Genomic DNA, 14,496 nt, shown 5'->3' with positions numbered 1-14,496 from the left:
GATTGATGCTCAACCTCTGAGCTACACTGGCCGGGCATTACAGTATTATGGAAAAATTCCTACTAAACACAGATACAGTAAGGTCAGTGATTAATTATGAGGGGAGAGGAGGCAGCACAGGGAGGTAGGAAGGGAAGGTTTCTTAGGTGCCCTGGCCAGCATAGCATTAGCATGAGTCTTAAATTTCTGAGCACTAGGAGCAAATTATCTAGCATTACAATTAAAAATCATATTGCACAGTGTAAGGACCAACAGGATTTCATACCTGAAAAAGAACTTTCAGAGAACCTGAATGAATTTTCCAATTAAGGAAAACTAGATCCAAGTAAGGGAAGCCCCCAAATCCACACATAATTGGTGAGTAAGGGCTAGAACCCCAGGCGCCTAACTTCTATCCACTACTTTTTTTTTTTTAAACTAAAGTGTCCTTTATTCTATATGTCCTAATAGAGTTTTATTAGCATCCACTACTATTTTTTTAAAAATATGTTTTTATTGATTTGTAGAGAGAGGAAGGGAGAGGGACAGGGAGATAGAAACATTGATGAGAGAGAAACATAGATCAGCTGCCTTCTGCATGCCCCCTCCTGGGGATCCAGCCCGCAGCCCGGGCATGTGCCCTGATCTGGAATCAAAGTGGTGACCTCTTTGTTCATGGGTTGATGCTCAACCACTGAGGCACACTGGCCAGGCCATCCACTACTCTTAATTTGGTTTGCTAGTAACTGCCATGGAATTTGTTAAATTCATATAGACTAAGCTTTTATTTTTTTCAAGTAGAAATTTTTAGATTATTTAATTCCACAGAACCACAAACCTTAAGTTCCAGTCTTAATTCATAAGCCAGTCAGAAAAAGATAAATATCACATGATCTCACTCATTTGTGGAATATAATGAACAATGTAAACTGATGAACAAAAACAGATTCAGAGACAAAGAAGCATCGATCTGGTCAAACCCGGCACCCACTGCAGCTCGCCCCTGTAGTAGGAGTGATCCACGCCGCCGAACATCACCACGCTGCCGTTCCTCTTGTTGCTGGGGGGGGGGGGGGGGGTGGTGGGGGGGGGGGGGGGGGGGGGAGCAATGGGGGGATAAGGACACATATGTAATATCTTAATAAAGAAAAACAAAAACAAACAAACAAAAAAACATTTGTGCTGCATCAATTTTAAGTCAGTGATATGCATTCCATTTTAAAACGACCAGCTATCTTATTGGACATCACTCATCTAAATGTTTGGTACAGAACAGTAACTAAAGAACACAGCCTTAAAATGAACATATTAAAGCATTTTTATATTGACTAACCTAAAATCTCTAAATAAGTGAACCAGAGCTAAGCCTTAATGGGAAAGGACAGGGTTCACCAATGAACAGCAGAGAAACAAGCTGACAGAAACCAGCACTTACCAGTCTGCAGAGGCCCATCGGTCCACCGCATGCAGCCCTGTCTTTATGTTCTGTAACATCTCTCCATCTACCTCTGTCGTCTGTATAATCACCAAAATCTGGTTGATTATTGAGGATTCTCTAAGAATCAAGCCTATGACAATGCACCAGTCCAGACATCCTGCCTCCATGAAGATGTGTAGCAAATACCTGTACAGAAACAGAAACAGAGTAACTGAGAAGGAAATATGCAGCTAAGAAGAATCTAGATGTCAGAAGGGCAATCTACCAGGAAAGTAGCCCCGCACCTTATTTGCCCAAATATCCCAAGTAGGGATTCTGTGTGTTCAGAGGCCGAGACACTCACCGCAGCTGGACCTGGGATTTGTGAGGCCCTTTACTGGCCAACTCCATGGAGATGTGCTCTAGCTCTGACTGCGTTAAGCTGAGCGTGGAGAAGCTTTCGTCCACCACTGTCCAGTCCCCATCCACCATGGAGCTGCTCTCAGTCAAGTCTGTGGCTGAACCAATACTGCATTCATCGCCTGATGGAGAAGTGCCAAAAGTTATAAACTAACTTCATGTGGAAAATGTTTTAACTTTAGTTTTAAATATTGGCTGTTTCTTAGATGTTGATTTCTCTTGAAGAGTTTGAAACTAAAACATAAATCCATTGCTAAAATTCCCAAGCTAGATTAACAGTAGTAGGTATTTTTTAAAAAGCCATTAGAGCTTGGCCAGTGTGGCTCAGTGGTTGAACACTGACCTATGAACCACGAGGTCATGGTTCGATTCCTCATCAGGGCACATACCTGAGTTGTGGGCTTGATCCCCATTGAAGGGTGTGCAGGAGACAACCAATCAATGATTCTCTCTCATCATTGATGTTTCCATCTCTCTCCCTCTCCCTCCCTCTGAAATCAATAAAAACGTGAATTTTTTAAAAAGCCATTAGAGAGGTACCAGGCATTATGTGCCTTCACATGGAAAAACATGCTACTACCTATTAAAAAAAAGAGCTATAATCTGATAAGTCTTTAGATTCAATGACCAATTGGCAAGAAAAACAGAGGAAACAAACTAAATCATCAAGATGTAATCACCAAAATCCACATTATGGGAAAATCCATGAAGCAAGTTTCTTCAATGAATAAGTAGGAAGAAAAAAAAAGATGGGGAGGGGGAATAATCACTAAAAAGAGAATTAAAAACATAACAATCACAATGTATCAACCTTATTTAGACCTTGAGCCAAGCCATAAAAGACAATTATGAATCAGAAATAATTGGACTCTGAAAGCTTACTGGATATTTGATGGGTTAAAATTTTAGAAGGATGATATGGTATTATGGCTAATTTTTAGAGTCCTTTTAGAGATAAATACTGTAATTTTCACAAAATATATGTTTTGGATTTGGTTAAAAAAATACCAAAAGTGGATGAAACAAATTTGGTCATGAGTTGGTAATTGAAGCTGGGTGATGGATATGTGGATCCATTATCTCAACCTTTATGTCTGAAATGATCTCTAAAAGATGATATGGTATTATGGCTAATTTTTAGAGTCCTTTTAGAGATAAATACTGTAATTTTCACAAAATATATGTTTTGGATTTGGTTAAAAAAATACCAAAAGTGGATGAAACAAATTTGGTCATGAGTTGGTAATTGAAGCTGGGTGATGGATATGTGGATCCATTATCTCAACCTTTATGTCTGAAATGATCTCTAAAAAGTTTCTTATAAAAAATTTTTTAAAAAAAAAAAAAAAAAAAAAAAAAGCAATGGGCCCTGGCCAGTTAGAGCGTCCTGGGTTTGATTCAGGTCAAGAGCACGGACCTACCTCATTTGCAGGCTCCTCCCTGGTCCAGGGGGCATGTGCAGGAGGCAACCAATCGATGTATTTCTCTCACATGGCTGTTTCTCTGTCTTTTCCTCTCTCTCCCACTCTCCCCCCCAAAAAAAATCAATGGAAAAATATCCTCAGGCGAGGATTTAAAAAAAAGAGCAATGGTACCACCTCATGTCCATTAGGATGGCTAATATTAAAAAAACAAACAGCAAATAAGTGTGGGCAAGGATGTATAGAAACCTCAACACCCTTGTCAACATTGGTGGGAATGTAAAATGGTATAGCTGCTATGGAAATATGATGGTTCCTCAAAAAAAAATTAAAATTAAAAACAGAATTACCATATGATCTGGCAATCCCACTTTTGGATATATACCCCAAAGAATTGAAAACAGTGTCAAAGAGATATATACTTTCATGTTCACTACAATATTATTCATAATAATCAAAGGTGGAAGCAACCCAAATATATGGATGGATAAACAAAATGTGGTATATACATACAATGAAATATTACTCTACCTGAAATATTACAGGAAGTTCTCATGCATGCTACAACAGGGATGAACTTTGAGAATGTTATGCTGAGTGAAATAAGCCAATTACAAAAAGACAAATACTGCATGATTCCACTTACATGAGGTATCTAAGGTAGTGAAATTCATAGAGATATAAAATAGAATGGTATTTGCCAGTAGTTGGGGAGTGAGGAATGGGAAGTTGTTATGAATAGGTATAGGGTTTTAGTTTGTAAGATGAAAGAGTTCTGGATACTGGTAGAACAATGTGAACGGGAATTGTAAACACTACTGAACTGTATACTTAAAAATGGTTAAGAAGGTAAATTTTTTTATGTATTCTACCACACTTGAAAAAAAAATAATGGCATCTATAAGCCTACCCACATAGCAGAAGCTTACAGTGATGACAGGTGAATACCTGGCCATTAAGAAAACTGCAGAAAATCAGATTAGTTACTACTAGTTGCTCCTAATTATATAAACCTAAGCAACATAAATCACTTAAAAAATTCCTCAAATTTTATCTTACCCATTTCTTTCTTTAATTTTTCCTTTACTGATTTTTAGAAAGAAAGGGAGAGGGAGAGATAGAAACATCAATGGTGAGAGAGAATCATTGATTGGCTGCCTCCTGCATGCCCCCTACTGGGGATTGAGCCCACAACTTGGGCATTTGCCTTGACAGGGAATCAAACTGGTGACCTCTTAGTTTCTGGGTTGACGCTCAATCGCTGAGCCACACCGGCCAGGCCTTACCCATTACTTTAAGAGCAGAAGTTGGCATACATATTTTGGTAAAGGGCAAGATAGTAAATATTTTAGGCTTTAAAGTCTAAGAGGCAAAATTAAGGATATTATGTAGGAAGTTAAAAGAAAAAAAGAAAATGTCCACATTTTAAAATAAACGAAAAAGAAAGATAAGTGAGTACAATTTTTTATGATACAGGTATACTTATGAGAAAAATGGAATTCTTATTTGGGGATAGATAACATTCTGCTTACATGAGATTCAAAGTCAGTGTTTCTGTACATTAAAATCTATTGCAAAAGTTCAATTATTAGTGCTGATTTGTAATAAGATTTTGCCTATTTCATTTTACCTAAAATAAATATGGTGGCCTATAGCCAAGGCCAATTGGCCTTGTTCTAGTGACCCTCACCTACCCGGCAGATGCTAATGGGTAATCCTCAAGGAAGCCTCCTCAAAGGAGAATGAAGCTCTCTCTCTGAAGTGCTGCAGCACCTCAACTCCCTCCCAAAGGAACTGAGGAAGAGCTAGGCCTTAAAGTGACACTCACCTCTGTTAGATAAAGGTGACAGGAAGGCGTCTTGCATTTGTGGTCCCTGGGATGAGGCTGTGTCTATCTCATGGTGGGTAGGGCCAATGTTGCTGAGCCAGCTCTGACTTCGCTGGACATTAGAGAGGCCAGCATCTATCTCAAGGTTTAAGAAACGGTCAGCTGATTGAGATTTTAACAGCTGCTCTCCCACTGCAAGGCAGGCCCAAAAACAAGAAAATGGAAATTCAAGATGCACACACTGCCATTTCCAATTCAGTCCTTTCAGCTTCTCTTCCCAAACTCGCTCAATATTAGAAGTTAAAAGCCAATTACTGTCCTACACTGCATCCCCCGCCCATAAACCAGGGCTGTGGGGCTGTAACAAAATGGACTGACTAGATAATGCCACCCAGGAGTCATCTAACATCATCATATCTTACTAGAACTAGGCAAAATTTTACTCTGTTCATCTTTGATGTGATTTTCCTTGGTTCTAAGATGACATGAAGTTTCCAAATGCCATAATTAAAGGCTTTTGTTTCAATTTTCTTAAGTGACAATTAGAACAGTCTTCCTTAAAAAGACCTGAACTAAAAAACCTTATCTTTTAACTTTTCTTTCACCAAAATGCAGTTTCACTTTGTCCTCTCCTACTTTAGGAGATGGGCTCTCAAAGATGTATTTTTACCATTTCTCTGGAATGAGCTGTCAGTTAAGGAACAATTTAGCTTATTTTGATTAACCAATTCCAAAACTCCTTCCCATAGTAAGTGTGGTAGTTCTATATTCAGTCAATTCTCAACTTGATAATGTGAGATAACTATATTTATACATTGGACTTCAAGGTCAGTCTCTGAGACATAGGTTCTACTTTATTCACATCCTTGATCAAAATGGTGGATGATCTGACTGATGTACAAAAACTCGGCTTTTATCTCTTTCTGAGTTTAGAATGAAAAGACTTCTTTGAATATCAACTAACTGCAAAATGTCTAAGTTCCTGGAGTAAAATACACTCGCCTGTACCTTGACACAAGCTTGCACTACCTGTTCGGAGTTTGCCATTCTTGAAAGGAGAACTGAGAGAAGAGGCTGGGATGATGGGAAGTGGCCACAGGAAATCTTTGTGGAGTCTCTTCAGGGCTATCACAAAGTTGTCCACCCGGGCAGCTCGGGCACGCTCCTTGCAGAGCCAACTAATGAGTTCAAAGCCCAACTGGGCTGCAAAGCAACCCAGGTCCTTGAGCCGAACTTCTTCTAAGAGACGCCGAGCATGTCTCCAGAGCATCATGTCAATATACATGTTCTCTGCACAGTCGCTGTCTTTACTCCACCTGTAAGTGGGAACACAAGGAAGCTACAGAAAAACCTTTACTGGAAGGCTTCACATACTTTTACGTAGTAGCATGAGTGCGCTGATAGGGAGGTGAGAGATCCAAGATCTAATTCTGATTGAAGAGGAGAATAAAATATTAGGTCTTCTCCTCCTTGTGATACCACAACCCGCTGAACAATGCCTGGAACTCAGCAGGCTTTTACAGCGTAATTGTAGAATGAATACATGGAATAGGAGAAAACAGGAGGCAAAGCCAAACCAGGCAAGAGGTGGTAACTGCTTGAAGGAAAGACAGGGAGGACATAAATGCTATATTTAATTTAAAGACCAAGGAAAAGAGGGGAGGAAATCAGATCATAGAAACTAATGAGAAGAAAGGTGAAATGAAGTCTTGTAATGTGAGTTATGTAGACAACTTAAAAAATACAAATAAAAAAATAATTTAAAAAAATTAACAACTTCACTAAATCCAGTCTATCTTCCCTTACCCGTGGGGGCTGGTGTGCCCACCTGGTCTGTAACGGTATGTGGTGCTTCCATGAGAGGCAGCCCTGGAGCAGGCGGCCTGGACTCAAGTCTCAGCTCTGCACTCATTAGTTGTGTGAACATAACCGAGTTTATGTTCTGGACTCTGTTTCTTCACCTGAATCGTGTGGGTAACAACAGTACCTACCCTTATGTACCCTTAGCAGTTGTTGAGAGAATTAAAGACCTACACGTGTAAATGCCAGAACCATGCTTAGCACATAGTGAGCACTGAGTCTGCGTTCGTATTTAAATTCAGGGTATGGCTGAGAAGCTTCTGTTTGCCTGACAATTGTTTATAGGTTGCATTTCACGTGTATATAGCCCAAGATTGTGTGTATGTTGCAAGTGGGGGTGATATTAATGGCTGTGATAAGAAAAAGCAGTTAAACATCACAATAAAAAAAGTTCAGTAAGCTCTATGTGCCTGGCACTGCAGACACAATACGAACAATATGAAAGGATTAGGGAAAAGAAAAAAATAGGAGCCAAGAACATGCAACACAAGAAGGAATCATGGACCTCACAAACGGGGAAATTCTATTTTATAATGTTCAGTGTGAGTCCACAGCTGACCTCTCAGAAGCAACAGCCCACCCATGGGGGATGGAGGTTCCCATCTCCAGATACACTTCCTTGTTGCTCTCCCACTGTTTTAATGACCTCTCCAATCAGAGTCACAGGGCAATCAAGCATATGAGGACTGAATTTTTTTTTTTTTTTTTGTCAAGTAGTACAGTTAGAAAGGAGGATAAAACTGTTGACTGTAAGAAGACTTTTGGATTACCTGCAGCTTTATTATCTTCCTTTTTATCCTATAATCAAGTAATTTAAAGTTAATTACATTCCGAACAGATATATTGAGACCTCTAATACAAGGGGCAGAAAACTGTAGAAGTGAACTTTGGAGGAAGAAGAAAGGGAAGTTTTCTGAGAATTGCAAAAGGAAGTGCAAGTAGATCAAGTAGTTGTTTTCATAAGATCTGACTTTACAAATGCCCTGAAATGCAATGTCACTCAATGCCCTAAAAGCATAATGGCTTTTCATCCTTTTACCTTTTTCCCGAAGGCCCAGATGGCATACTTAGTGTTTTCTGTAAGCTGAATTTACTAGCAGGTACGTTGTCAGCTGACTGGGACAAACTGATGCTGCGATTCCTGAAGAACTCAAATCCTCCGCTTGAACTGGGTTCCTGCGAGTGCACACAATGTGCAGTGCGGTTAGAGGGGATGCCACATGGGTATATGCCCAGAGAAGCTGCCCAATTTGCAACTAACCTGAGCTGTAGGTGTGGATGGAGGTGTCTCAGATTCTCCAGAGCCAATGGCTTTAAGAAATCGAATCATGTGCCGACATAAGTCCCACTTGCCTTGCTCTAGGGCTGTGTTGAACAGAAGGGTGGCATGTTGCCTGCTTACTGCTGGGACTTCCATATTCTACAAAAACAACCAAGGAAGACAAGCATTCCTTTTATGCTGCAAATAATTTGGGAAACTATGAGCAACTCTTTATCTCCATGGTTCCCTAAACCCAGAGGAGAGATGCAGCTGCAACACTGCAGGGGACAGTTTAACAGCGAAATTAAAGGAGCACTAGAAGTATCAGACAGGAAGAGCTGTGGTGCATACTGTGCTGCGTAACATAAACTGTGAATATTGAACTCCCACTACATGCCAAAGCGTTATATAAACCTCACACACACTCTTTCATTTCTCCTAGTGCAGTGGTCGGCAAACTCATTAGTCAACAGAGCCAAATATCAACAGTACGATGATTAAAATTTCTTTTGAGAGCCAAATTTAAACTTAATAAACTATATAGGTAGGTACATTGTTATTAACTTAATTAGGGTACTCCTAAACTGGCCTTTGCTAAAAACATCCTCAATCTGAGGGGTCGACCTCAGCGAACGTACCCCCACTTCTTCTAACGCCACTTCTTCAAAATACACTCGCCCAGGCCAAAAACCAACTTCTGCGCATGGGCCACGAAGTTTCAATCGCACTGTACGTGCGTGCCCGCATGTGGTATTTTGTGGAAGAGCCACACTCAAGGGGCCAAAGAGCCGCATGTGGCTCGCGAGCCGCGGTTTGCCGACCACTATCCTAGTGAATCGGCAAAATGGGTACGTCATTCCTATTTTACAGATGAGAAAACTGAGTTAAGTAACTTGTTGAAGCAAGAATAAAAATCTAGATTTGCCAGACTCCCAAAAAGCCCAGGTCTGTCTCCTGGGACAGCTTTCTGAGGACGGGAATTAAAAATCGTTGCTTTGGGCAGTAGTATGTAGTACAGTTACACAAACAGCATCCTAAATAATTCTTTCACAAATTTATTTATTTGTTATCCTCACCCAAGAACATGTTTACTGATTTTAGAGAAAGAGGAAGGGAAAGAGAGAGAGCGAGAGAGATCAAGAAAAACATCGATTTGAGAGACATGGATCGGTTGCCTCCTCTACTCGCCCTGACTGGAGATAGAACCTGCAACCTAAGTAAGTATGTGCCTTGACCAGGAGTCAAACCTGCAAACTTTTGGTGTATGGGACAACACTAGAAACCAACTAACCCACACGGCCAGGGCTCTTCCGCAAATTTAACCGTACTGCCTGCTCTGACCTTCATGGAATGGTGACTAATAGACAAGTTTAACTGTAATTAATCCATAGCAACTTAGGGATTCTGATAGAACAAAAGTTTCCAATTTCATTGCTTCAGAGATCATCGAAAGTCTAAGGAGTGACCTAAAAAACAACAACAGCTGCATTAATTTGTTTCTATTTTTATGATTCTGTGGCTCTTTAAGATTAATCAAGGAATCAGAATTTCATGGCCGTCCAGCCCCTGCTGAAATATCTCTGGTTTCAATCAGTTGTCACTGTCGACAGGAAATCTGCCTCAGGCAGTCTGAAACCAGGTTTACGGTTAGCTTCTTACATCAGCAACAGAACTTTGCAGTCATCGAAACTTTAGTGCAGCCTGTCAAATCCACATCAGACACACAGGAACAACAAACTATCAAGCAGCCTTGTCAAATATATAGTGAAGCAAATTTTCAAGAGTCTCACAGGACACATTATTTTGAGAAGAACTGCAATGAGAGTAATTACTGGGCAGGCCTGAGTCCTCTTAACTCACTGTGGGAGCCTCATAAAAGGTGCCCTGCTATGACCCAGGCTCTAACCAGAGTCCCCGCATCAAGTCCACACTACAAGGAAACACCTATTATGTATGCTGGGGCGGCTCAGACAAACCCAGTAATATTCATGTTGTATGTAGTATAATACATATAATATGATACTTCTTCAGTATTACTCAAAATAGTATTATAAACTCATCAGTCTGTTTTAGGCCTAATTATGGACAAACAGGATTTTTAAAACTCTGCAATGTTACTATCAAGCAATGAATGCATAAATAAATGGAACAACACATTGATGTTTCACTCTCTGTCTCCCTTCTCTCTCTGAAAATAAAATTTAAAAAACCTGCAATGTTCCTTTTTAATATTCAAAGAAATTTTCTATTTGATAAAAATAAGTTCTTCAAAAGCAAAGATATAAAATGAATAGAAAACAGGACTGAATTAATTCCTTAAACACAATCACAGTGTCAAAACAGGACATTTCTTTTTCCCCAGAAGTTTAAGATCATTAATTCTTGTACCTTTATAAGAAGAGAGCTGTTACCTGTAAGATAATAAGGTAAGAGGCAGCTGTGTCCAAATCCTGAGCCATCAAACATTCCTCAAACAAGTCCTTGGGGTTTCCGACGGCTGCAAAAAGGTAGTTCCACAGGGCATACTCGGTCTTCCTGGCACAATGCACAACGGTCTGCAGGAAGAGGGGGAACTCGGTGATAAACTTCGCCACTGTGGGAAGCAGAGGGTCGGGAATGGGCTCCCGTGAGGTAGCTTCCTCTTCCAGCACTTCATGGAGCATGAGCTCCAGCACGTGAGGGAAGTAGGGTAACGCGGAGCAGGACTGGGCCAGGAGCAAGGCCTGCTCCCCGAGGTTCCTGACCAGCAGCTGACGTAGGATGTGGTGGAGGTAGATCTGCGAGGTTCTCTCCACGACACAGAAGGGGAAGAGCACCTCCAGCTGCTCCCTAGCACTGCTCCGAGTGTACAGAGAGTCGTAGAGCACAGTGTCATTGACAGCACCGAGGACTAACGCATCTTCAAACAGAACCGCCAGCGGGTAAATGTTGATGTGGAAAGGCAGCATGATCCGCTGGGACAAGAAGGAATGGGGCTTGCGGTGGTCCCTCGGGAAGAGAGGGAGCCAAACTTTCATCCCTGCCCCTCCACAGCTCAGCCAGAGGGCCTCCAGGAGGTGCCGCTTTTGTTTATTTGCTCGACACGTAGTCCATACATTTTCAACAGACTGAGCTAGTACAACAGGAGGACAGAATGGCAGCTGGAAAAGGAGACAAGAATCAGGTTTTTTTCCTATTAAATCTGTAGGTTAAGTTCCTAGGCACTAATTTCCCAAGACTTTCAAAATGCAAGTGCAACTTATTAGGAAAATTACGGTAACTTATTTAGAATTAGATTTAATAATAGTCCCCTGGCCTTTCAGAGTATGTGTATTTAAATCTAAAAACCAAAACCTATGAACTTCACCAGTTTATACTATTTTCCCATTAGAATTTGGAAATAATGCCTAAGCAATAACATCTGGAGTATGGAACATTTTATTATTATTTCGGGACCTTATCCTTCACCCTTCACAAATTGTTTTATTCCCTGAGGCTTAAGACTATTTTCACGTACTTTCTCAGTGTCCAAAACACAAGACAATACTCTCCTCTTAAATTATTTTATTCCCTCATCCTGATGCCATACATTGTTAACATTCTAGATGATGTGTATTCACTTACCAGTTTCCTCTGGTTCGGGTTACTGTCCTTCTCCCGGATCTGCGGGCCTGACCGGTCTCTCTGCATCATGATGAGCTGCCCTGCAAGATTCAGCATAATGCTCTCTGCATCACGAGCCTGAAGAAAAAGAAATTGAATCCATACTAAATTTTAGGTATGTTTTCAGCATTTTCTCCCCAATCCCTAAGGTTTACAGTTTAAACGACCAACAATATTTATTGAGTGTGTACCCTGTGTAGCTATTCTGTTAGGCTCTATGGGTATGTACAAGAAGATTTGTGACTAGGCTAGGAAATGCTTAACACAATGTAATTAATGAGCATGCAAATCAATATAAAATTGAGGGCTGAGCTGAATTATCTTGGAAAAATTAAGAGACCTTCAGAAGTTCATAAAAATGAGAGTTCAATTCAGTGAACTAGGTGGCACAGCTAGAGAAGGCTTGAAGGATGAGGAAGACATACATGGGTAGGTGGGAAAGGTTTGGTACTCTAATTGAAGAACAAATGTAAATTACATGGATAGGCTGGAATAATTCTTTTGGGAAAGTGAGAACAATCTGTCTAGATTAGGGGTATTATGAGAAAAACAGTGGGTGGTAACAAACCTTCAGTTGTAAAAAGGAAGAGTAATTTGACTAAAAAAAACCCCCCCACAAAACAAAAGCTTACTGATATCCTACACATAAAGGGTAGAAAAAGAGGACTGAAGCAAATTCTTTTTTCTTCAGTTGGACCCATGCATTCAACATTTTCTAATGATAATATTACAATATGTAAGAACAGGTGACCACACAGCATTTTCAGGCAATTTTAATGAACTCTTCAGAAACCTATAACCCAAAAGAAGGGACAACCTATATCCTTTAAACCCTAAATCTAAAGGAACCCTACACACCATCTCTTACCTCCCCAAATCCCTGAAAGATTATTCTCATTGGGGTTTCGGAGATAAGAGCTCCCTCTCATGAGGGAGGCATTTGACTGTTGACTTGTTCTCACTGCTAGCTTTTTAAAAATCTTTAATATTAATGAAGCCATGCTTTGCTGTAGCAATCTTGGTCTTCCCTCTGTGGAAGACGTATTCCATCTATTTCCTATTATACAGTTCGAACTCAATCTGCTCTTTACCAAGTTAGATATCTCCTCGTTGTGAAATGCCCTCCTGAAGCAGGGCACCTAGCACTACTCATGCTACTGACTGCCTATTGTATCTGAGATATCAGGAGTCCTTTTTTTCCTAATATGAAAATGGCAAACATAATTAAAAGTATGGAGAATAGTATAATGAACCCCATATTCCAATCATCCTAATCCACAATTATCAAGAGTTTGTTGTATTTGTTCTATCAATCCCTTTTTTAAAATTTATTTTGCCAAAGTATTTTAAAGATAGCATGCCATTTTATTCCTATACACTTAATCTGCATCTCTAAAATATATGAATGTTTGCTTATATAATCATAATGCCAATATCACATCTAATAAAATTTACAATTCTTCCTTAGTGTCATCTCTCAGTCCATATTTAAATATCTTTACTTGTTTTAACAGTGTCTCTTTATAGTCAGTCTGACTCAGGATACAAATGAACTTACGCATTACATTACCTGTTATGGCTCGAACGTCTTATTTAGAAGAGTCTCCTCTTACTATACTTTTCTCTCCCATGTCATTAACTTGTTCTAGCTCTTCTACATTCTGTTTCCTGTGGTGTTAAACTAAAATTCCCTGTATTTCCTGTGAATGGAAGATGACTTTATACAATTTGGGTTCAATGTTTTTGGTAGTAACTCTTCATGTTGCATCACCCAGGAAGCATGCCACACCTCACTCTCCCACTTTAGTGATAAGACTTATTAAGACTAAGGTATGACCACCTCATTCTTTCACTGTAAAGCCCCCACCAACCTTTCGTCTGATGATTTCACCTAATAACCATTGACTGAATCAGTTATTTCCTTGGGTGACTCTTTCTTACATTCCTCCCACATCTTTTACCTAGAATTCTTCTGTAAAACAGAACTTTTCCTTATCAACTATGACTATCTGGTTACCATGACATATTTTGCAGAGGAAATGGGATCTTTATTTTAAAGGAGTTTCATGAAAGTGCCTTAATAGGAAGCAAAAGACAGACTGAGCAGACAGGGATGACAAATCTACATGGAATTTTCCTATGAAAATGGGTTCCACATTGACATGAAGTTTGGAAACCATTGGTTTAATGTAAGGAGCCTTGGAATAGAAGGTATGCAACTTGGGTCCTGGTGGCACCACTACATGCTTTTACCATAAAAGATAGCATTCTCCTTCCTCTTTCCTCATCATTAACTAATGGGAGTCCTCCAGACGTAAATCCATGCTACTTCTTTCCATCTTCTTTGTCATTGCCCAAGTTTGGGCCACTAAATGCAACTCACCTAGATCATTACAGTGCTTCCCAGAGACTCTCCCTACATCCTGTTTTGTCCTACTCTAGTTCATTTCCTCCTTACAGTTAGAGTACATGTTATAAAGTTTACATGTAGTAATATCCAGCTTGAAATTAAGATAAAGTCTGAAGTCTGTATCAACAACAGGACTCATGTCCTGACATTCTATGCTTCAGTCACCCTGAAACTCTTCCAATTCCCTGCACGTGTCATGTACTCTCTTATCTACGGGTCTTTGCTCTACTGTTCCTTCTTCCTCAACTTGCCCGCCGC

The 14,496-nt window shown here is 40.0% G+C and overlaps 1 protein-coding gene across 8 annotated transcripts in view; it reads right to left on the bottom strand.

Annotated features, from left to right (window-relative positions):
• RIC1 (RIC1 homolog, RAB6A GEF complex partner 1) overlaps positions 1 to 14,496 on the bottom strand; it is a 78,650-nt gene that overhangs the window by 2,525 nt on the left and 61,629 nt on the right. For 6 of the 8 annotated variants that reach the window (XR_001361121.1, XM_014535696.1, XM_014535695.1 and 3 more), the window contains 8 exons: positions 11,790 to 11,906; positions 10,598 to 11,326; positions 8,187 to 8,345; positions 7,965 to 8,101; positions 6,074 to 6,381; positions 5,066 to 5,257; positions 1,761 to 1,938; positions 1,415 to 1,603 (listed from right to left, as the gene is read on the bottom strand). Coding sequence is in view for 7 of the 8 variants with exons in the window: in XM_014535696.1 (XP_014391182.1) it covers positions 1,415 to 1,603; positions 1,761 to 1,938; positions 5,066 to 5,257; positions 6,074 to 6,381; positions 7,965 to 8,101; positions 8,187 to 8,345; positions 10,598 to 11,326; positions 11,790 to 11,906 (2,009 nt within the window). In the remaining variant the exon portion in view is untranslated. The remainder of the gene's footprint in view (positions 1 to 1,414; positions 1,604 to 1,760; positions 1,939 to 5,065; positions 5,258 to 6,073; positions 6,382 to 7,964; positions 8,102 to 8,186; positions 8,346 to 10,597; positions 11,327 to 11,789; positions 11,907 to 14,496) is intronic. The other 2 variants (XM_014535698.1, XM_014535697.1) reach the window with 2 other exon arrangements.

Source organism: Myotis brandtii, unplaced genomic scaffold (genome assembly GCF_000412655.1).
Source record: "Myotis brandtii unplaced genomic scaffold, ASM41265v1 scaffold149, whole genome shotgun sequence".
NCBI lineage: Eukaryota > Metazoa > Chordata > Mammalia > Chiroptera > Vespertilionidae > Myotis > Myotis brandtii.
This window is presented reverse-complemented; position numbering and strand designations above follow the sequence as displayed.